Here is a 25,188-nt window from a genome sequence, read left to right on the forward strand (position 1 = left end):
TATTGTTGCAAGTTAAGTGTTTCAAAATTATGCATTTTTTTGCAATACGACTATATTATAATGATCCTAACATTGCACATATCAAACGAGCATAGGTGAAAATTTAAAAAAAAAATAACTTATAAGACTAATACTAAATTTCCAATTCCGTTTTATCATATTTTACTATAGGTAACTATATCATGAAATGTATAATTCACATCGACCGAGTTTCTTAATACGAGTATCATTATGGAGATGACTGAAATATCAGCATAGTTTATTAATTTTATCGCACATATTATTAAAAATATATATATTTATAGATTTCCAACACAGTGGGAGAGATACATATTATAGATATAGCATTCGTGATATCTTATTTTCTCCTCTTGAATGAAATCATCTGCTATCTTGTAAATCTTTCAAATAGGACATAGTTTGTTTGCATTGTATGTTGGATGCAAATAAATGACACACTGGCACATTATCTCTCTCGCTAGACAGACTATCAAACTATTGGGAAATATTTTTAACGAAAATTCGTACGGCAGGCAATACATCAATCAATGCATTGGTACATTAATTTTATTGTATTTTGCCAAGATACTTCTCATTTAATGCACTTAGTCAGTATAATCAATTAACAGAGTATTATTTGTGTTTTTGTTTGATATCCTCTAATAAAGAGATTTCTAAAATAAAAAAACATTTATACTATTTACATCTTTAAAAACTATTTTTTGTTTTTTATTGAAATGCTATATTCCTACGCAATGATGAAAAATTGTTCAGGAAAAATTTTCCCTGACTATAATTTATTTATTTACAGAAAACTAAGAACAAAATTCCAAAACACGTACACAATTATTATCTTTTAAAATTGCTTTAGAAATCAATTCGTATTTATCTAAAAAGAAAAATTAATATTGCTTTAAATTAAAAGATAAACCTACAACTAAAACACATTTTATCATTTCTGTGTAACGCTATTATGATAATTGCGAAGCTTTACAACAGTTTTTAAGATTGTAAAAAACTTTTTGAAAAATCGCTTCTATAATTTTGATATAATTATAATTCAACATTACATTTGAATGATAAACATAATCGGTACAAGTCGGTTATGGGGAAGCCAGCGGCAAACACATTTGGAGAATAGCCGATATACTGGATTTTTTGTTAGGTTGGGTTAGTTTAGGTTATGTTAAGTTAGGTTATGTTAGGTTTATATTCTTGAGATTCATGAATTTTGCCAAAATCGGCCATTACAATTAGCACGGTCCCCGCCTAGCTTCCCTATAACCGACTTGTACCAAATAATCTTTATACCTATGTAATGATAAAATGAAACCATTCAACGTACGCCTATTTTACAGCAGCTGTTTTTAATTGCCACTAAAAATAACAACGATAATTATCAATTAAATTAAGGTGCAAACTTAGTCTTTCATAATCTGCAATCTGTTTTTCATTTAATTATAACACATATTGAAATACTTAAATCGATTGATAAGCCATGTGTCATTCTCATTTTTTTCTATTGTATGAGTTTTTATCTATAATAATTCACTTATTTTTAATAATGAATAATATATAAATATGTAATATGATCTTATTAACACAAATCAGTTCGAAAACATTTAGATAAAATACTAGGTAAGTAAAAGGTTGTGGCTATTTTTTGATACTATTTTCGATACAGTAGCGCAATATATTATAGTAACATTAAACGTTCACTAATGTTCAGGTTTTAAAAAAAACTCATTTAGTCAAAAGAATCAATAATTTCTTAAGTGATAAATAAATTAAGTGTTTTGAACATTTAAAAAGATACAAAATGTCAGCGATTAGCAAGCAATGATCACAAATCAATCAGCTCAATCAACGAAAAAATAAGTCGGTCGGCGCTAATCGAAGACGTCACAGTGCCGTTGGCCGAAAGCGCGCGTATTTTTCACCGAGTGAGTGAGAAACGTCGCGACGCCTATCCAGCTCGCGACCGAGATGCCCTGCGAGAGCTGTTTCTAATTAAAAACCTTCGTGTTGGACGAGTGCCACCCGCAGTCCGCGTATTCGCTCACAAAACACCAATGGACACATTGTGTGTCCGAGCATTAGACGAATTCGGTCGAGCGATTAAATAAATAATTCCATCTGTTCCCACATAAAGCGTGTAACCTAGCGAGACCGATCAAAATACTCCCAAATTAAAAGAAATCACGTGTGTTAGTTTTATTGAAACGACTGTCTTAAAGAATGATAATGAAATAGTGTACGAACGGTTGTGTTGATGGCGATCGAAGTGAAGTGAGCTGGAATTGATAAACTCGGCGTGAAAGTTTATATAGGTTTTGTAATGGGTTCGCGGTAGTTATTTGTTAATATGGCACCCCCGCGCTACGCTTTCGCCTTGTTCATTGGAACGCTGTTTCTAGTCACCGGGTTCGTCCACGGATTTCGCCTCAGAGATCCTCCTGCGAAGTCCCCAGAAAGCGAAAAGCTGCTGAGTAAAATTTCGCCTCGTGATACAAAATGTGACACCTGCAATTCGGGTGAGCTAGGAGACGCGCCAAAGAAGACTCTGCCAATAAGCACGGTGAAAGTGAAGCAAGCCGTGGATGCCGACCAGAAATTACTATTGCCGAATATTAAGCCAGCCGTGCGGCCTGTGATTGCTAATAAACAAGATGTCATTTCTAAAAAACCCGTCGTCCAAGCTAAAAAACCACTTCTCAGTCTGAAAGGAAAGAAAATCGACAGTGACGATGATGATGACGATGACGACGACGATGATGATGACAGCGATGATGATAAAGATAGCGATTATGATTCTGATGAATCACAAACGGATACTGATGACGACGATGATCATGATGATGATGACGATGACGATGATAGCACGGGAGATGATAGTACAGATAGTGATGAAGATGAAGACGACAGTGATACAGGCGATAGTGGAAAAGATTCTGATACAGATGATAAAACTGATGATGATAGTGATGATGATGACGACGATGATGATGACGACGATGATGATGACAGTGATGAGAGTGATGAGAGTGATGGCTCAACTAGCGATACCGATGATAAAAAGACGGATAGTGATAGTGATGATAAAACAGATGATGAAACTGATGACGATGATTCGGATGACGATGAATCAGATGATGATGATACTGATAATGACGATGTGAGTGATGATGACAGTGAAGATGAAAAATCTAAGAAAGAGTCAGATGATGATGATAGCGATGATAGCGATAGTGAAACTGATATAAAAATTAAAATCACATCTCCCTTGAAACTCAAAACCCAAAACACCCCAATTCAAAAGTCGAAAGAAAATATTATTCAACAGAGCAAAATACCGCATATAAAAATTACCGCTAAAGAACCGATAAAATCTGTAAAAATTGATTCAGATAAACCAAAGGCGCCGGTGCATGATATGAAGGACTTAAAAAAGGACAATAAAATCGATTTACCAAAAACTCAGAATAAAAAAGATATTGAGCAACCGCAAAAATTAAAGGTAGAAAAAACTAAACCAATTGAATCTCTTAAGCATACAGACGTAAAAAAGATTGAAAAGAGCATTCCTGAAAAGGGTCGGCATGAACCTATTCCAGCAATAAAACCACCTGTTAAGGATCAAGTAGTTGTCAAAGGTCCTATAGAAAAAATACATAAACCAGAAGAACCGAAAAAAGATTCAAAGATACCCGAAAAACCTGTGAAAAAAGAAGAAATAAAGAATGTGGATAAACATCACGAAGAAAAGAAACCAGCCATCAAACCAGATGTTAAAAAGATCCAGCCAGAGCCTGCAAAACCAGTTCAAATCAGGCACCCAGATCCACCTAAGGTCGCACCTAAAGAAGCTCATGGGCCAGCGGAAAAGCAACTGAAGAAAGACACAAGTCACGAAAAGAAAGATGACTCAAAATCTAAACCCGATGTTGGTAAACACGATGAGAAACAAAAACCAGTAAAAATTGAAATAAAAAGTAAAAAAGTAGCTCCTCCAACGCGTTCTCATGGGGCCGTACAAAGGAAAAACTTGCATGAGAATGAATTTGAAGACTATTACACTTTTTTCCCGACATTCGCGCCTAACTTTAGTCGAATCCACAATCCGGAATGCAGGCGACACGGCCAGATTCTTATGAGACAGCTGCGCGGAGCGAAATTATGGACATTGCAGAGTGAGTACAAAAATAAAGCGGGATTGCTCCGATAATACTTGTTTATTTAGAGTGTAAACAAAAATATAATATTTAAATCTTTAGGTGAACTTCTGATGTTTCAATTTATGAGAACTTAATTAACGCATTCTTCAAAATAAATCTGAAACCATTTTTAGCACACTTGGAAATTATCGGTGATTATTATACTACCAATATAATATGAAATATATGTTAAACTCCAGTATCTACTCATTTAATTATAGTTGGGGTAAACTGGTAAACATGACACAAAAATCAGTTATTTTATAACAAGAAAATATTGGCATTTAAAAAAAAATAATGCTAGATGTTAGAAGTCTAATGACGACTTAATGTGAGATAGTGTCTACCACCAAATTGTTTTATTACAAAAAAAAGAATATCAACGTACCTACATGTTATTGGCCTACGGATATTTTTCTTGGCGAAATGAATCTTGTTTTAGCTTGAGGAGAAATACCTATTGGAATTTTCATTAAGATAGTATATCTACTCTCATTATAAAATAATAGGAACTACGACTGCAAAAGGGATTATTAGACATTTTTGTCATTATAGAGAAAACTGACAATTAAATTTAATTTTTATTCGGTACCTAGTAAAGTTAAAACAAATGTTATATCCTTAATAATATGTAATTATTATAATTTGCAATGCATTATAATAAATGTAAGGTCAGTACTTAGTTGGCAGGTACTACAATAGATACATTAACTCTATAACTTACTATAGGTTATTTACTCATATTCGAAAGTTCTTTAGAAGAATTTATTACATTTTGTCATTTGTCATTTTTAATATGCTGCCCACTTCAATCTAAATATTTATAATGACACATTTGGAATTAATAATAAAAACACTTTGTTTTATGTGAAGGTCAAGTCGATCACATTTTTTTGTCTACGGTTGGGTGAATTTCGTGACCCTGGTTATTCATAATATATCTTCACGTCTTAATCTCTTCCCCTGAGAACTTAAATTAGTTTAAAAATATTTCTTATTGTTTATACTGTTTATTGTTTATGCAGTAATAATTATTATTATTAACAAGTTTAGCTTTACGATAATTTTTTGTTGGTCGATTTTAACTGTAGGTACTTGGTTGATTATAATACCTGTGTCATAATACAATTAACGTTTTTATATACTTAACAGGTAAATAGTGTCTACTAAGTTTATTTTATTTTATTTAAAAGATCACAATATAATATATTCTGCTACTGTACGCTGACCGAACATTGTAGAAGTAAACTATTCATGATCAAAATCTTCAATACAACATACATATCTAGATAACAGTGTTTTATCTAGGGATGTATAGGTACTGTAACCTTATGACTATGGGTTACTATCTACTAAACAGACAGACCTATGATTTTGGATTTCAATTCTAGGGAATAATATGATAAACGCTAACAATTAAATCTTACACGGCGAGATCTCGACAAACGTATTCATTTTTATATAAGTTTTACTAGGTATATACTTAATATATTTTATACGTTTATATAAGGGTTTTTAATAATTATAGACATAGAATAAAATATAGGCCCTGATAGAAAAAATGGCGTTGCTTACAATTTTATACATAAGTTATGATTAGCCCCGTTTTTCCCGTTCGTTCGCTGTTTTTTAGGGTCCCTCTAAACTTTATGATAGTCAACCTGGTCCCTACCGCCCACTAGTGGGCGTTCCAGCTTTCATGGTGGGTGGTAAGGGTTTTAAAAACATTTATATCCAAATATGTGGAAAATGGTATTCAGTTTATTGATACCTTTCCCTAGCTCATATTTTGTGGAATCCAGTATTAGTTTCGCAGCATCAGCCTCAGGGATCTCATAAATAATTTAGTTAATTAATTAATGTAACTTCATCAGACTGCATGCTTCTATGTATGCAAAGTTTAAATAAAAAGATAGATTTAACTACAGTAAGACGTTTTACAAAGATTTATTGTGCCAAACTTAGCGAAAGTCTGAAATTATTATTATATGCTTTAACTTGATGTAACTCTGCTTTATAAATTTTATAAAGTAAAGTTACTTCCCTACTTTATAAATCACCATTACTGTGGAACCGGTGGGCGGTTTTTTACTACTAACAGAGATACAAAAGTGGACGGTAGGTATAAAAAGATTGACTACCCCTGCTCTAAAGTCTAAAGTACACGAAATTTTAAAAAAATACTTAAATTCAGAAAAACATAAGAATTAATTCAAAAAAATTTAACGCCCATGTGTTGGTCATATTAATCCCAAATAACTATTAGTCACATCAAATGCCTAGATAATGGAATTTTTGTTGGTAAGAATACATAATATGTGGACCATATTAGAGAATGGTTGAATTACTTATTATGCATAACCACTAGTTCTAACAATTATGATTGTTTAAATCACTCCTGCAAATATTATAGCCAACGTATCAAATATGATAGAAGAAAAATGATATTTATTATAATGTACATATGTCATTTATTATTCTCTTTCTTCAGTGCTGGATTCTACTGCAAAAATTCCATCAGGAATATTGCGCGGCAATGGAAATCAGCTAGGAGACTTTGACCAGTGCGTTGGGACACGAGCCCGCGTCCGCCTAGACTCAGGGTCCGTGGTGAAGGTGGCTGGCAAGTACTGCTTGGCGCAGATCGACCTCAAGCCCACCAAGGAGGATCTTAAGCTTCCAGTGCACCTTGCTCAAGCCCGGAACTTCATCAGGAGTAAACATGACGATGTAAGGATTTGTTATTATTTATATGACTGTATCATACAATACAATATGATCGGGCAACGAAGGTTAAACAATTGCCTAATAATGTATATTGGTAAATTTATTCATTTAGAGATTTTTGTAATACCTAAATAATTTTCAAAATTAAATATTAGAATGAAAATTATAATTACGTTAATCAGTTATAAGTAACATAAATAATTATTAAATGCCTCGAAAATGGTGAGTGTTAATGTCATATTCCTGTTTTTATCCTTTTAAACTGTAGTATAACATAAAAAGCATACTGAGAAAGTCAGTCAAGTAGTGGACATTATACATACGGCTTCAAGTAAAAAAGTAGGAAAGTAATTTTCCATTAATAGACCGTACTTGAACTGACGTGGACACCAAACAATCGACTCACTCTCAAACCTATATAGGTGGGTTACTGCCAAGAGTTGGTAAGACTGGAGATCTATGGAGTAATAGCAATTTGAAGTTTGATATGCCCTCTGAAATCCGGCATAATGGTTATTTATTTTCTTTGTGAGCGTGTTCTATATATCGGATGACTTTTATTTTTAACATGGAACATGTTTTACTCATGATCTCCAACGCAAAAGCATTACGTAGAATAACTATAGACGCGCAGCCCGCCCGCGTCCCGCGCCCCACCCCGATTACTTACGCGCGCCATTATTTTCATTTTACGTTCAGTAGCCTACATTCTGTGCGACGATTCGGTTACTTTGACAAATAAATTTTCTTTCGAATTTGGACATTCAGAGAATCAGTAGGCAAAGCATGTTCCATGTTTAATAATTTTAGAGTTTATTTTATTTTTTAGCATATATTTATTATAATTTAGACACATAATCGCTAATATACATTATAACTTAACAGTGGGTAGTAAATATTATTGCGGTGGCAAGGGCGGTATTGCCATTGGCTGCATATTATGTACTTATATTTTGCAAAGATAATAATTTACGTGTCCTAGTTTTATAGTTGGAATAAACTAGCATGATTTAAGATTATTTAACAATATTAATTGTTTTCGATTCATAGGTACGGACCACTGAATGCATAAAATTAGTCATAAAAGTCAATAGGAGAACCATAAACATTAAACATCCATTTCCAAATTTAGACGACTCATTTCCATGTCTTCTTGATTTGCCTCTTTCTTAGACACTAGCATTGGGCTACGAGATCGTGTGATATAATAATACATACTTATTACAATTTTTGATTGTTGAATTTCTATATTGAAATTTAGTCGTTTTCATAATCGAAATATTCACAAGTTGAAAGCTTTTGCCTACAGCGAAAGTTTGAATAGGTTTATCAGAATATTCGAATGTTCCAAACCCAAACCCCTCCCCCCTTTTTTTTGAATGCACACCTGTGGGGGAAGGTAGGTCAATATTATTGGCTACCTAGATATATCTATGTTTTATATTCTTGTCGGATTAATACCAACATTTATCGACATTGTACGCATAGATACACGAAAAAAATCTGTGTTGTATTTGAAATCTCATTTGACTAAAACTTATTTAATATTTTTCGTAATCTTCGCAAATTTCATATACACAATAATATATCAGCATAATTAAATAAGATTTCGCCAGTTTAACACTCGTTCTGTTGAAATGGCAACGATGGTGCGAATAGTTTCTTAATATATAAATAATAAACTATTTTTTATGTATGATTATTAACTTAAGTATAAATAAAAATTCCCGAGTAATATTATGAATAAAAAAATAAAATGACACGCATATTGATTATATTATGAAGCTCATATTAATTATTTTTAAAATTATTCAGTTTCTACGTATTTTTGAAATATAAAATTGGTCTTTTTCAATGGTCTCTATAGAGCAGGGGTAGATTACTTCAATTGGGGTAAAAATGAGATAATAAGAGTGAAATATATAAATAAAATTTCCCAAAAATCTCCATACCTACCTTTGGGTATATGAACACATTTTGATCAAAGCTTTTATATTAGAGCAAGAAAATAAAAGATAACAATATGTCTGCCTATCCAGAGTTAAGTGTTTTTAGAAGTGTTTTTGATTTGTGATTGGCAGAGCACTTATTGAACGTCAGTACAACAATTGAATACATTTACTTAAGATCAAACCAGATTTAGGCTTTCAAATTTGCACACGAGAAAATGGTAAAAATTCTGCTGCCTTATGCAACAACCTGTCTTTGTGAATAACGATTTTCCACTCTCGTGAACGTAGAAACAAATTGCAGAATTATCCGTTTGTCTTAATCCAAATTGCCCTAACTGCAAAAAGACCCAATTTTGTGTTGTCAACATAATTTTTCGAAAACTTAACGTGATAATATTTTCATAGAAATTCTTTAGAAAACGAGATTTTTGTTAATTTTATTGACTTTTTTTCTTTATTTCATGTAATTTATTTTTCCACGTTTTTATTAGATCGTATTCTTGTTTGTCCTGTAGGTACAAATTTTTTCTTGTTTGTCCAAGATTTTTAACTAATTTCCCGACTAGCTAGACATTTGAAACATTTAGAATATATCAGAACACAACAATGCATTCTTTTAATACTTTTGGTCATCTTTAAGCAGAATTGAATTCATTTACAGTTAATTCTGTTTTGTTTGTTTCGGAAAAAAATCGTTAAAAGTAATATTTACTACTCACTATTATTGGTTGCTAAGTGGGTCCTAGCTACTAAATTATTACTATATACGTGCGTTACTATGGAAATCAATATTAAATGTCAAAATGACATTTCTGTATTCTATAATATTTATTCAGTATTTCTATCAAGTACAAAAATTTTTTTTTAATTGTCAAGATTATATGATTCAACAGGAATTTTAAAGATATGCCATATGAATCTCTACAGTGTGGATACAGGTATTTTAAAGAGTAAGGATTAGTTATTAGCAATTCGCTTATCCCATCAAGTCTTTATCCTGGATACACAAATAATATTTGAATTTGAGCCGCCAACCCATGTCACAAGTCGAACGAGCTAAACGCTTCGCTTCGCTTGAGGATTTTTTGGTACTTAATGAATAATGTCGTGAATATTTGCAGCCGGGTCATTTCATTCCAAGATTCACATCCCTGAACTGGGGGATCTGCCTCCCTGCAGCGTGTGGGGCTCCAGAGGCCGAGTTCATCATGCGAGACGCCCTGCGGCATTACAATGGAACCGCCGGAATGCGCCTGGTTATCAATGTGGATCCCGTCAACTGTTACACTGACGATATAAGGCAAGATTGGTGGGAAGAATGGCTCGACATACCGACGGTTTGCACAGTGTAAGTAGGTTTTAATAATTTTATCACATAAGTAAGTGGCAACACAACATTATTGTTCTAAATACCTATTCGTGGTTGTATGAGATGTATCAAACCCTTGGTTAGGGAAGAATTAGAAGAAGAATTACTAATGGGTCAACAAACTTTATCAGACTATTGTGTGATATGTATCAGTGGCGAAGTGTGGAGGTAGGTACGCTGTTAAGATCCGACATGAATAGTACACACTAAACTTTGTCAGAAAGTACCTATTTAAACGTCATACATATTTGATATCATTGGATTAAATATCATACTACTAAAATTAATGCAAGTGAAATTGTGATAATATCTGGGTTATCAGTTTGTTATGTTGGCAGTTTATAAAACAGTGCCATCTATGAATAAATGAATAAGCTTCTGATATTGTCTTCACAATGTATGTGATTGTAAAGTAATTATTGGTATTTATATTGACTGTTTCAGGATACTGATTGGAGGTGTTATCAGTATAACACTGTACTCTACCTTGACAGACATTGTCTCTTCAAGAAGACGATCATCCAACAAAGTAGAAGAAACCACCGACGAATCGAACGATAATACCGAAAAAGAAGAACCTACTGAAGAAATAGAAGAGAATAAAGAAGATGGTGGCGAAGAAGAAGCTACACCTACTAAATCAAGTAAGAACATTTCTACCAAATATGATCATTAACATCAACTTATAGCCTGTTACTTAATAATTTATTTACATACCATACAAAGCATATCCTACGTTATTGTGCAGTTTCGTATAAAATAATTACAAGATAAAAAGAACTTTTTATATACCAAGTTTTTTTTTAAATTTTCTGTTGAATCATATAAACTTGACAATTCTATGTATTAATAAATACTTTTTTTGTAATTGATAAAAATACTGAATAAATATTATAGAATACTGAAATGTCAATTTGACATTTCATATTGATTTCCATAGTAATGCACGTATGTATTAATAATTTAGTTGCTAGGACTGGACACACAAGAAAAAATGTGTACTGGACAAACAAGAATACGAGCTAATAAAAACGTGGTAATGAGCTGATTTTTGTTTTGACTACATTTTCTTCTCCCTTCATTTATGCAGCAACGAAATCAATTTTGATAGTTTGATACCATTCTTGAGCACTTCCTCTGTTGAACAAATTGGCATTTGAATCTCAAAAATGAAAAAATGCGATGAGCCTGTTTTTGCCGTGTACCCTTCAAATTTGATATGTAGGTAATAAAAATATGTATAATTTTTTAATCATATCACTGATCCTAATAAGATCATATATTGTCGTCTTTCAAAGAGTGGTGGTTTTGTATAAACAGATTTTTGTTTTTTTTATGAGAAATGTTGTTAGCCACTTGCTCTCTCTATTTCTATTACGTCCATAACTGACTCCAACACACCTTGATAAACAATATGTGTATTTGCCAGATCCAGAATGCGAACCTGGAACCCATGACATTATAAGCAGACACGTTAAATATTTATATAAATATATTTGAAAGATTATTACATATTAATAACATCATTATCTCAGTTTTATTAGACAATCAAATATTAAATAATACAGCGACATCTATTTACGATGCCTCGAAACTAATTTGCAGGAAACGGTTTATTACCCTTCAGTAAGGTGTATAATGGGTATTTTGTCTTAATGGGGACTTTTCATATGATTACCCGAAGTTGCCTTTAGAACATAAGTGAATAAAACTGTATCACAATCAAATTCATTTTAAAAAGCCTAGAAAACAATAAAACTTTTTGTATGTAATAAAGTATAATGGCAAATACTCGATAGGAACCTGTTATGGATTACCTTGACTCATAAAGAAATCATTTAATTACAAGAATTTATGTATAGAATGTCATTACATTTTAGCACTTGGAAAAAATAATACTCAAGGCAGTTAAATCTTGATTATCATAGCTTCTCTACGAATTCAAAATATAAAGAAAATATGCCGATGATTATACAAATAAGATTCCCACACACATGGCGAATATTATAAATTGTATTGGCGAAAGGTAAGCGTTTATCGAGAAGCTTTTTGTCTAGTTTGGTTTAGTTTATAAATATATTTTATTTTTGTGCGTTTTGCAAGACCTTTGTGGGTCGGTGGAGAAAAATACCATCAATGGATCCGTGGCGTGAGTCCAGGTTTGAGCTCACGGCTGATAAATTTTTTTTTAGTAAAATATCTAAGTATATTAATATAGTCAAATAATACAATATTTTTATATTTACAAATCTACAACCTTTATCCAACATGCACCTTTTGGTTTTCTGTTTATTAGCAATAATTATGATGATTATACATTGTGTCTTTCCAGAAACTCAAAATTCTTGGCTTCGGGCCTTCTCCTTGAAACAAACAACATCCAAGCTCATGAGGGAAGGAAGTGCTGAAGGAGAAATAGAATGTATTCACGGCATAAGAGCACTTTGTAGTGTGGCACTGTATATTGCTCATAAACTTATTCCACTCGCCATGACTCCATTCACCAATAGAACATACCTTACTGAGGTAATACTTACCATAAATAATAATCTTGCATTATATTATATGATTGTAAATTTTCCAAAAAATTAAGCCTGAATTGTGCATGGGTCTTCTGAGCAGTTCCAATTTTAAAAACATTATTTTGAAGTCGACGATAGATAAACAAAACAAACGAAAAATAGCATTGTTGTCATCGGCATCATGTTTTGAGCAGATAATTAAATTATACATTGTGTTATATATTGTTTTGGTTCCTTAAAATAATGGGGAACTGTTGGCAAACCAGGGAAAAGGTTTATGTGAAAATTATAGAAGACATTCTGACTATCTGGATACTTTTACATAATATGCAATACATTTTCTTTGATAGTGGTAAAATATAATAACATTATAGGGGGTCTTAAGATACCTAAACTTTTTTTCTTATTTTACATGTGGCACTGTTCCTAAATTATAGATCCCACCATAAAATTCCTATTACATGGGGTCCTCGTTATCGGAGGGTAAGTGGGACTGAAAAAATACCTCTTAAAGCGAATCTGCTTAAAACAGGGACCAAAATTATCTAGGAAATAGGTTTAATTGGGACACATTTAGCAAAGAAAAAGACATGTGAGCAAGACAGAAATAGCGTAAGAGTGTGCGATTGAAATTGACAGTTGGCGACTGTGAGCTATTGCATTTGTGTTTTTTATGTATTTTTATAGTTTTTTTTGCAATATCCTGCAAATTTGTAACTGCGGGGACTCGGATAACGAATACCTGGATAATTTGGATATTTTTCATACATCCTTGGATGGGCTTTCCACCTAGTATTCAATCAGTTTAGACACCTAGGTACCTATATCACTATTTCTATTCATGAAATATTATGATAGAGCCAGGCAATACCTCGACACCTCCTATGTAAAAGGCTGTAAATGCGTTTGTGGCTATTTTGACAATTGACTGCCTTTTATTAAATAATTTTAAAGATAATACAACAATGATAAACGAAAAAAAAACAAAAATTCAATTAATAATACTAAAAAATTACGATTTTAGCATTAAATATTAACATCGTGGTGTCATTAAAATTTATTAAAGTCATACTATTGAAAAGTACGATTTTGCAGTTACGGACTTATACGTAGGAGGTGTTGATCTGATAAATTTCGTTATCCCATCATACCTGATACTTTATAGTAATAATTTTTTGATATTTTTTCAGATATCAAATTCTCGGTTTTCGGTTGCTTTACGTGCAAGTCTATTGTACACGGACACCTTCCTATTATTGAGTGGAGTTCTGAGCGCCTTCCACATGAGTCTTGACATTGACAAAACCGGAAGTATACCGTGGATGCGAAGATACATTGCGAGATATATAAGGTACCACTCAAAAATTTACACGTTTTGTTTTATGCATCTCGTTGCCATTCAGGCAAAAGTCATTGTAGCAGTAAGATAGTTTTGATATAATACTTTTTGGATGTTTAAAGGTGTATGTAGCATCAAGTTTTTAACATGTTTATTCTCTGCTTTGTATCTCTGGTTGGTATTTGTTTCATTTACTAACATTTAGTCAATTTAAAGAGTACTATGTTTTCTTGAATCTACATAAAATATTTAGCTCAATACTGTCATTTTTTGTTGATAGTAACTTTTTTCTGTATTTTTTGTTGCCTTATAAGTCAATAATTATTTTAAAATATTTGAATAGGTACATAGGTCTACAGCTATGGTTCTGATTTTTCTAATGTATTCAATGCAGCATTCAAAGTGTATATTTATATGGGGTCGTCTTTCCTAACGGACTGTGAAATTCTATACAAAAAGTATACCTACATTTTAAACATGCCTGCAGGTATATTCTTAACAGTTATCACTTTAGCACATTTCCGTTATTTTTATTGGTCCAAATTTCCATATACAAAGCAGTTATTGGCACCTATCTCTAATAGTTGGTAAATTCGTTATACAGCGAAAATTTAGGTTGATAGACATGTCGGTCAAATTCAAGAATGTTTGTGCTGACGGATACACCCGAACCCAAGTGGATATCAACATTACCTGCAATTTAGTCATGCCATTGTAGTTGCAGTAAAACAATTAATATTATGTTACTGATAGCTGCTACTAGCCACTCGATATTTAACAGCTCATGGGGAACTACAAATTGAAACTGAGGCCGTGACGTAATCTTCAAAACAGTCGGATCTTGCATCTCAATTCTCAATATGTAAAATTGACATACTCTGCCTCGATCTACATGTTAACACAGCCAAGAGAGGGGCTGTTAAAAGATATCACTTTTTGACAGTTCAGATGGTTAACTTATTAACATAATTAACCGCCTGAATACATAAAGTGATAAATGTGATATATTCATCACAATTAGCTCATTTTGGATGTTAAGTGATATGTTAGAATAGGCCTTATGGATCACATGCATTGATTGCAATAGTGAAATTGGGACAGAAATCTATCAGTAATACTATGATGTATTAAAATAATGAGCAGTAGTAGCGATGTTAAATCATTGCTTAATAAAGACCACCCCAGTTCTTCAATTATTCAGTGTTGATCTTCTCATGTGCATGTTTTCTTGCTTATTGGTTTATTTTGTGATCTATTTGGATCATACCCACATGCACTTTTCTTTGGTTCAGTAGCATTAATGTAAAATTATTTAGCCATTACTGAGACAATTAAATTAACTTTTGAGAAAATTGAAAATGTGTATAATTTTCTTTAAATTATACTTGTATAAAAGAACATTAAACCGGAAAATAGAATTTATTTCAACTATGATAATCAATACAATTAAAAATGGTGTCTGGTTTCTCAAAAAAAAATCTGTTGAAATTATTATTGTTTTTAATATAGGCTTAACGGTTGACAGTCTCTAAATTGATAAAAGTGATTTAATTAATCTTCTTAGATGATGAAGCAAAATATAACCTCTTAATTTATCGCGATTCTCTACTCAACTTTATGATTCGAGAAATTCAAAACCAATACTTAACACATGTATGAATATTATCACTTGATGACACAGCCATCCGTTATCTTATTGTATGTAACTATGTATAAAGGGGGTCTCTGTAGCCTTTAGTAATAGAACTAGCTATAAACACTCGACAGTTTGTTTCCAGACTGACTCCAGCCCTTGTGGTGGTTTTGTTATGGTATGCGTGGATCTCGGACAAGGTCGGAGATGGCCCTCTGTGGGGAACAGTCGTCACACAGAATGCTGAGCTCTGCCAACAGAACATGTGGAAGAATATATTTTACATTCAGAACTTCTTCCCTTTCGAAGAGATGGTAAATCATTTTATTTTTATTATATTTCATTAAAATGTCATTCTTTTCTAATTATCTTTTTCATTATATTTAAAAATGTTTTTAGATAATATTTAGAACTAGGAATTGTAAAAAAATAGATCCAATATTTATTTGTCTAAGTAATGTAAATTTCATTCGAAAAAAAAATGTGCCCGCCATTCCATTTTTGGCTATAAATGTGCTCCTGGTGAAAAGGTTGGGAATCACACAAAATATTAACTGCTGTATTTAACTTTTTAGTGTGCCACACATACTCATCAGTTAGCTCTGGATATGCAGCTATGGTGGTTGGCTCCATTTGTTGTTTGGATGCTGAGGTCGAAGCCTGCAATGGCACTTCCAGTTTTGGGAGCACTCCACGTCTTTGCTATTTGGCTGCGCTATTCGGCAACTGCATCTGATCACCTTTCACTAATTATCTATCATGGGATTACGTAAGGAACTCATAAATCTTATTACCAAATAAAACATTCATAGTTATGTTATAAGTTTTACAACCCTTAGACTATAGATACATCTAGACGCCACCCGTTGCATTGCTAAATGAAGCCGCGTGCCTTGCGTTTGGTTTGTGGGCGAGCGAACGCATTCGTCTACAAATGTTCAAGACCATAGACCATTTCGCTAGTGCTCGCCCAAAGTGCTCGCACTAGACGCTCAGAATTAAAATATAATTTTCTATTTTTTTACGTTATATAGTATTTTTAAGCGGTCAAAATGCAACTATTAGATAAAGATATCCATAATTTAAGTTATTTTAAAGAAACACTAGGTCACTGATATTAAAATATATAATAATATACAAATAAACTATCACTAACATCTATCAACTTACCTATGAAACGTAATACCATCTTCTTGCTTATCAGTACGGCTACCACATTTTAAGACAACACACAAAACCATCTTTTCTACTTAATTAACTAAAAATATTTACCACTGACTTTATGTTTAACAGAAAAAATAGCAAATTTAGCAACACGAGCTCGCAGGTTATCGACGCTATGTGAAACGTTTCGCCCCAATTTGCCAGTGATACTTTTGGAAACTAGCTCACACATATGTAGACCTTTTATCTTACTCTAGCGCGTGTCGCAGAGATTGTAAGGGTGCCGAATACTTTCTCACTCGCACTCATGGATCATTTTTGTTCAGGCCTTGTTGTCACCCTAGTTCAAACGTGTACCTAAGTGTGATTTACTAGTTTTGAGTTAAGATTGGTACTGGTATAAAATTACAGATAGCAATTGATACATTCTGCTAAATAGGTATCTACTCTTCTGCAACATTTTCTTGGCTACGCTTCTAGGCGCTGTTGTCTATTAAATGAAATGGGAGGAGCTTCTTAGTTTATAATGCAAGTGCGGTTAAAAATGGGCGGAGCATGTTAGTTCACAGTTTTAACACGTAGCCAAGAAGATGTTGCTGATGAGTACTCACTTATATTATTTTTAACTTATTTTACTAATTTTACATATCCATCAAATTTGTTTGCATCAAAATGATGATCTTTGAGGCTCTTTTTAATATGCAATTGAAATAATTACAAGATAAAAAGAACTTTTTATATGCCACGTTTTTAAATTTTCTGTTGAATCCAATGACATTATTAATGGACGACGCACTCAATACAGTAGCTAGCAAGTAAATTCGCATGTATAGGTAGACGTCCCGCAATTTCCATTATGCGATATCACGCATCGGGAATTTATAGCAATATGACCTTTATTGTAATGGCGTTAGAGCAGTGTTTCTAATGTCAATGTTCATTTGAGCGAACCCGTTCGAACCGAACTATTCGGCAGACGCAACAAAAAATCAGGAATTTATAGCAATATCACCTTTATTGTAATGGCGTTAGAACAGATTATGCCATTCGGCAGACCCGACAATAAAGTGATTGTCATTTTTTTTTCCAGATGATTCGTCCATATTAATGTCATTGGTTGAATCATATAAACTTGACAATCCTATGTATTAATAAAAACTTTTTATTGTACTTGATAGAAATACTGAATAAATATTATAGAATATAGAAATGTCATTTGGACATTTCATATTGATTTCCATAGTAACGCACGTATATATTAATAATTTAGTTGCTAGGACCCACTTAGCAACCAATAATAGTGAGTAGTAAATATTACTTTTAACGAATTTTTTCCGAAACATACAAAACAGAATTAGCTGAAAATGAATTCAATTCTGCTTAAAGATGGAAAAAAGTATTAAAAGAATGCATTGTCGTCGTGTTCTGATATATTCTAAAAGTTTCAAATGTCTAGCTAGTCGGGAAGTTAGTTAAAAATCTTGGACAAACAAGAAAAAATTTGTACTGGACAAGAAAAAATGTGTACCGGACAAACAAGAATACGAGCTAATAAAAACGTGGTAAAATAAGGGGATAGTCATCATGATATATAAATAAATGGTCCCTGTTTGGTTCTCTATTAGTGAATATTTTAATATTTTACAGGGTCAGTCAACTGTACCGTACAGCAAATCTGTGTTATTCACTCGCATTGCACAGAGCAACACCTTACTTGGCCGGAATTGGATTGGGTGTTTTACTTCAACAAACTGGAAAAAATATATCAGTTCCTAAGGTGATATTTCCATACAGATTATTTTTAGTGAAAATTATTTTTTCTTCATTGGCTTATAACATTGCCATCTTGTGTCTAATAAGTAAGGCTGGTCAAAAAAAAAATTCATTAGTTTGATTTCTCTAGAACAGATGGCAGTAGTTGGAAACATACATTACTATTTTTTAATTATTTAGATTTAAAACCAGAAATAAATTTGGAAAAAATGCTTCATTTACAGCTTCTGTTCATTCCTGGTTGGCTGATCTGTGGATACTTTGGCAGTTGGGCACTTTATACTCCGGCCCATCTCTCGATGAGAGATTATCAATACGATGTGAACGAAGCATCACAATATGCAGCCTTAGCATCCGTCGCTTGGGCGCTATGCCTTAGTTGGATTATATTTGCTTGCTTTACAGGAAATGGAGGTAATCATTCTTATAAATAGGATATTCATATTATGACATTTATTTGGACAACTTTCAATAACTTTATTAATTTATTTTTGATTCCAGGACCAATAAATGATTTGTTATGCTGCCAACCGTTAGTTTTTTTGAGCAGGATATCTTACTGTATGTACCTATGCCAATTCTTGGTATTCTTTTACAATGTTGGAAGTATGAGAACATCGAGTGAATTTTCATTTGCAAACGGGGTAAGATGATGGGGTAACTACTATCTAAATATCAATCTTTTATATTATTATAAAGGAAAGACTAATAAAACACTAATAAAAAAACTGTGACTCCTAAGCTTCAAGAAAAAAATATGCTAACACTGCTTTACTATAACTAGACACCGGAATACTAACGCCTTTAACCGGCAACCCATAAAAAACACATTAAATTGGTGGATGATTCAGATATCCTTAGAAAGATATTTTTCAAAAGTTTAGTTCTCCTTATTGCCACCTTAGGCTGGATGGTAATTAGAATAATTATCTAGCGAATATTATTGTAGCAGTGCGGTGTGTATCAAAGAATTAATATTCACAATTGATTGTTATTTTTTATTGGAGGCAATCCATAGAATCCATTACAGAATGCGTGTAGAATACTTTTTCATAATTATATATCAATTAATAGCTTTTGCATACCTATCATTTAAAAAAATGCAACAATACATACAAATATGTACACCTACTGGTTGGCTGGTACAACGGATCCATTTTATGTTAAATGTTCTAAAAGTATCATATTGATTCCTAGAATACGTATACATTGTATCATATCGCTTCGAAAGAAAAGTAATATCATTTTTAACATCTTTAGGTATCTTGACGATTCTTGGCTCAAACTGGTCTATTTATTATTAACTATTGTCATTGGTGAATTTCACCAAATTGATCTTAGAAATTTCCTCTTCAAAGTACCAGTTAGCGTACGGTCCATAGATGTTGTAGATGCGGCACATCCTTGGAAAGATTCGTTTAAATACTTATTATATAATAGGTAGGTACCTAGTATTATGTATGTATTGAATTCTTCTAAAGGTTTTGCAATATAATATTGCTTCAAATTTTCACTGTTATTGTTTACGTTCTATAATATAAATATTATTATGAATTAGGTATGTACGTTAATATATTTAGATTAAATTAGTTACAAAACCTTAAGTAGATACAATGTTAGTTAACATTACTTTTTAACAGAATCTCTACAAAAAACGTCACCGCCAGTTCCTGTTAATCATGTATTTATGTATTCTTATTATTTGTTTTAATTAAATACATATAAAATGTAAACAACAATAATTCATGACATAAAACGACATGTAGATCTCTAGATACATAGTACATTAAAAAAACACATTAAATGTAAGTTTTGTATTTTTTTATACTTTTTCCACATTTATTTTATAATTTTGATACACTACCGATTCTATCCTAATGGATATTTTCAATTAAATAAGAGTAAAAAAATATTGGTACTAAGTAATAAATGTATTACTTTGACTATAATAAAATAGTCCAATAGTTTGTATAAAATAATACCAAAGTTAACTACCTACCGGTACTAGTTAGTACCTGCCACATGTTACTAAAGTACATTTTACATTACCTACCAACTCATTTTTGTAAAATACATAGGTACCTATATCAAATTATTGATCGATTTTTTAATTAAAACATGTTGCAATATTTGGTTTGCCCCTGGAAAAAAAGACAAATCAATTCCATACTGTTATAGTTATAACATAACATTAAATTTATTATGTTAATACCAAAATACCATTTATTATTGTACAAGTTTGGTGGACTACCATTGAAGGGCAATCTAATAAAAATGAAAATATATTTTTATTAGCTAATAGGATAATTATACCTACTCGCAGTTATATTAATTATTATAATAATATTATAGGAGTATTACATGTATGACGTTGTAATAAAGATTATCAATCTTTATTCATTTACTTCCTGATAGATCTTTTTTATAATTGCAGCATTTCATAATAATTAATTCTACTTTTTCATCCAAGTAATGGGTAATAGGTAGCTAACTGTTCCGTAGATTATTTTAGTCACTAAATATCTCTAAACCGTATTAGGTACCTACACACCTCCTTAACCGATGAATCAATGTATCTGTGTGGAATTTGAAGCCATCATCATCTGTGTAGATCATCATCATCAGAAAGTAGCTTAATGGTTAGATCATTCATCCAGCAAGCGTTAGACTTTTTTCTATGATTTTCACTACTTGTTTCACTACTACATGTACAAATTACAATAGTGCTGCTAAAAAATAATCATCTGTAAAAATATAATAATAATAATAGTGCATCACTTAGTACTTCTCAGTAGGGCTACTACAAATATACAATTTAATTCAAATGCACGAGAAGTATTTTGAATTATGAGTTTCCCTCATTTTTTATCATTTCAATTTATTTATTTTTAACATATTGTGGACATTACAAATTATAAGTTTAAGACGTTCACAACATGACATTTAGAAACAAAGAAATATAAAACAGTATTACATAAAAAAGAGATAGATCAGTATAGAGATAGATAGTAAGTTATTAAACAGTAGAAATGTGTAAATACAAAAAAATATAAATTAGATAAGTACAAGGAAGTACACCAAGAATTTATAAAACAACGTCCACCTAAACTCATCCTCACGTAGATGGAATATATCAACACCCGAAGCAATTTCGTTGAACATAGTTATCGCTCTCCCAATTGGCATTACCAGTGGCAGGTTGGTTCTGCATCTTGGGAGAATAAACAACTGATGCTCTCTATTTCTAAGATAGTTGTCAGGGACACACAGGTCAACACAGCCCAGAATGGCAGAGTTCTCATTTATATCATCATGGTTAATCCTCCACTGTCCGGTTAACATAGCCCTCAGTAAATCGAAATTCATACAATATTAGGTACGGATTGTTAAAATAAAATATTACCTACTACAAAAATAATACTTTTTTGAGAAAATGTACTTAATTGTACTTCTGACAAAATAATATAAAACATAATCATAATACAAATCATTCTTAATTTAACATACAGTTGGAAAACATTGATCTTCTGGCGATATATATCTCCTGTTGTACCTAGAGACACACCTTATTATCTAATCTAATGTTTGCCTTTGTTCCAGGTGAATCTGTTCGAAATTCTGACCGTGGTATTAGTCTCCGTTGTTTTAACATTACTATTCGATATTCCAATGCAGAGTATGAAAAACGTAATAATGTCTATTAACATAAGTTTCGGAACCAAAACATCTGATGATGAAAATGTGGAGACTGAAGGAGCAGCACCGCAGGAAGCAGCAGAAAATGAAGAAGAAACCGCCGCTCAAGAACAGGCAGAAGGTGAAGAGGATATACCAATGGGAGAAGAAGAAGAAGCGATGGTTGACGAAGAGGCTTATGATTACGAGAATGATGAAAATATTGATAGTGTACACCACGATGTCGAACAGGACACAATTTATGAGGAAGAAGAAGATGAGATTGAGATTGAACCGGAAGTTTTTGAGGGTGGAGATATTTCGGGGGGTAATCCGGATGAAAGACTAAATGACGAAAATGATGGAGAGCAAGCTGAAGATGAAGATTTGCAGGATTGGGATTTAACGGCTGGTGAAAATAATTACTACTACCACAGATAAAATTCCATTTAACAATAAAATGATTTTCATTACTGGTAGTTATTATAATAATGTAATATTACTTTTAATATAGGTACCTACCCACCTATTTAATTTGCTATATTAATAATTTTAATTGTAACGAGAGATTATGATAAATAAGAAGTAATAATATATTTATCTGTATGTTATTGGTACTGATGTTCTCATTTTATGACTTGGATATTATACTAAGAACGAATAAAAATAAAAAATATTTTTTTTTATTTATTTGATATACTTATAGGCACGCAAATTTGATATCATCCATAAAGATGAAAAAAAATATATGATGAGGGATTTAGGAAGGTGAAACATTTTCCACCCGGTTGCAGTCCAAGTGGGGCACAAAATTGGAAATTCGTTGAACGTCCAAAAAAATATAAATTTGTCAATTTTCTTATGCAGAGAACCGGTGATGGATTCAGAACCACTGGTTTACTGTATCAGTAGCAATAACTGAACCGAGCTTTATCAAAAAATATTTTTTTTATGCCTCCCACCTTAATTAAAAACTATCTCAGATATAACATAAGGCTTAGGTAGAGTTGCTACTCCATAACTTTGCAATATGATGTACTTAATATATTCTAAAAATATATTTTTTATATTATACACAAGGCGTATCAGTGTAGTAAAAAGTTATGAAGCGTATACTCTATAGAAGGTCTGGGCAAACTTTTTGAAGGACCATATTAGGAATATAAAATGAACGGCAGGCCGCAAATAAAATACTAATTTTAGACATGCATTATTAATTATCATGAAAAAGGAATTTCAACACAAAAAAATAAATGATTCTCTTATCATAGCCAACAATTATTTAATGAGAAGAATGAAACTGTTTTATATTTTTCAACATTTTTTTAATTTCAGGTGTTAATTTTGTAGTTGAAATTCTTAAAATTGCTTGTAAATGTTCATCGGTGATGCTTGATCGTAAAGAGTTTTTATTGATATTCATAATTGAAAATTTTTGTTCACATAATATATGTAGGTTGGTCCAACAGAATCTTAATGTTCGAATTTGTCTGTCGCCCTCATATTAGCACGGTCCAGTTCGCGCGCAATTAATTTCAAATTCTATATTAGTTTGAACAAAACCAGAGATGATAAAACTAACAAATTGACAAATTTTTCAATGCATTATAATATGTAGGTACATTCAAATTGTATTTTTAAAAAGGCGTTAAAATATATAAAAAAGTAAACTTTTTCAGAAATACGATTAAAGCTCGAGTCTCACAGAAATACTTGGCCGGCCGCAGACCTGCTCTATAATAGTCTATACCTACTCTATATCAGCGATTTCCAAATTGGGAGGCGCGGAGTGTTGCAAAGGGAGGCGCGAAAAGTTTAACACAATATTAATGTAGCCACAGGTTTTCAGTTTGCAAATGCATAGTTTACAAAACGGCCGCTAGTTATAAACTACATAAAAAACAGTCCTATAAAAGGTTGTTTGCAAAGCTGTCTGAATGAAAATATGTACACTAATTTTATAATACCTCACTTCTATACTTAACCCATAGCTTACGGGGCGCACAAAATTGTGTTTTTGCTAATAACTTTTCAAATGCAAATTAACACGCTAATTACAAAATTAAAGTGAAAAAATGAAATAAAAGGATCAAATCATAATGTTGAAATTTGAAGCAAATTTATTAAGGAACGATAATTTTGTTGTTAAACTTGTCTATTTGATTGAAATAAATGATTGAATAAATCAATGTAAGGACCACTAATGCATTCACTGATTTAAAAAGAGAAAAGTGAAGACATTCATAGAAAATTGGAGCTTTGGAAATCAAAATTACAAAAAAAAATAAGTTCGCCATGTTTCCACTTTTAAATGATTTCTGCGCCAGATATATTGAAGCAAACAAAAATCTATTTACTGAGTTCTTGGTTAGTTTGCTATTGCACTTTTCACATTATTTTATTAATAGTAAAAAAGTGTTAAAAAGGGCGCTGCTTTGTTTCAGGGCTATTACACATTTTAAATATGTCGTTGTGCGTTGCAATTTGATGTACCTATATGATGATTGATATACTAAAATGATAACTCCCATGTATAATTTAGGAAACACTACATTAGAATACACACTGCCCTTAACAACAGCGATAGGTAGGTGGGCCCGTCAAAGATCTTGGACTGGGGGCCTGCTTCAGAATGTGGGGCCCATGATAGAATATAATTTGATTTTTTACGGCGTATTGAAAACCTGTGCTATTAAAAATCTATACAACATAATATAGAGATATGACCATTTCAATATGAAATGTTATATTTTTCCTGAAAGGTGTTTTGTTACTGTTCTGTTTATTCATGGAAACGAAAAAACGGTATTAAAGTTATGG

General features: G+C 32.1%; 2 protein-coding genes across 3 annotated transcripts in view; one reads left to right on the forward strand and one right to left on the reverse strand.

Moving 5' to 3' along the window:
- Positions 1-2,285, reverse strand: part of LOC147064082 (nose resistant to fluoxetine protein 6-like) — a 47,919-nt gene extending 45,634 nt beyond the window's left edge. Inside the window, exon 1 of the mRNA XM_085958961.1 lies at positions 2,263-2,285. The gene's annotated coding sequence lies outside the window, so the exon portion shown is untranslated. The remainder of the gene's footprint in view (positions 1-2,262) is intronic.
- On the forward strand, positions 1,952-23,023 carry LOC147064083 (uncharacterized). Of its 2 annotated transcripts, none has more exons than XR_015072004.1 (12): positions 1,952-4,190; positions 6,706-6,944; positions 10,015-10,241; positions 10,707-10,906; positions 12,595-12,788; positions 13,975-14,135; positions 15,891-16,070; positions 16,332-16,525; positions 18,568-18,697; positions 18,918-19,107; positions 19,195-19,337; positions 22,294-23,023. XR_015072004.1 is itself a non-coding variant. In XM_085958958.1 (12 exons), exons 1-12 carry the CDS (start codon positions 2,366-2,368, stop codon positions 22,807-22,809), a joined length of 4,188 nt encoding a protein of 1,395 aa, XP_085815084.1. In that variant the 5' UTR covers positions 1,952-2,365; the 3' UTR covers positions 22,810-23,023. The 2 variants fall into 2 exon arrangements, 1 of the variants encoding a protein (XP_085815084.1); XM_085958958.1 differs by having other exon boundaries at positions 15,902-16,070.
- The last annotated feature ends 2,165 nt before the right edge of the window (positions 23,024-25,188 follow it).

The sequence above is a fragment of the Rhyacophila brunnea genome, unplaced genomic scaffold (assembly GCF_057557595.1).
Source record: "Rhyacophila brunnea isolate RB1 unplaced genomic scaffold, BYU_Rbru_1.0 scaffold_8, whole genome shotgun sequence".
Taxonomy (NCBI): domain Eukaryota; kingdom Metazoa; phylum Arthropoda; class Insecta; order Trichoptera; family Rhyacophilidae; genus Rhyacophila; species Rhyacophila brunnea.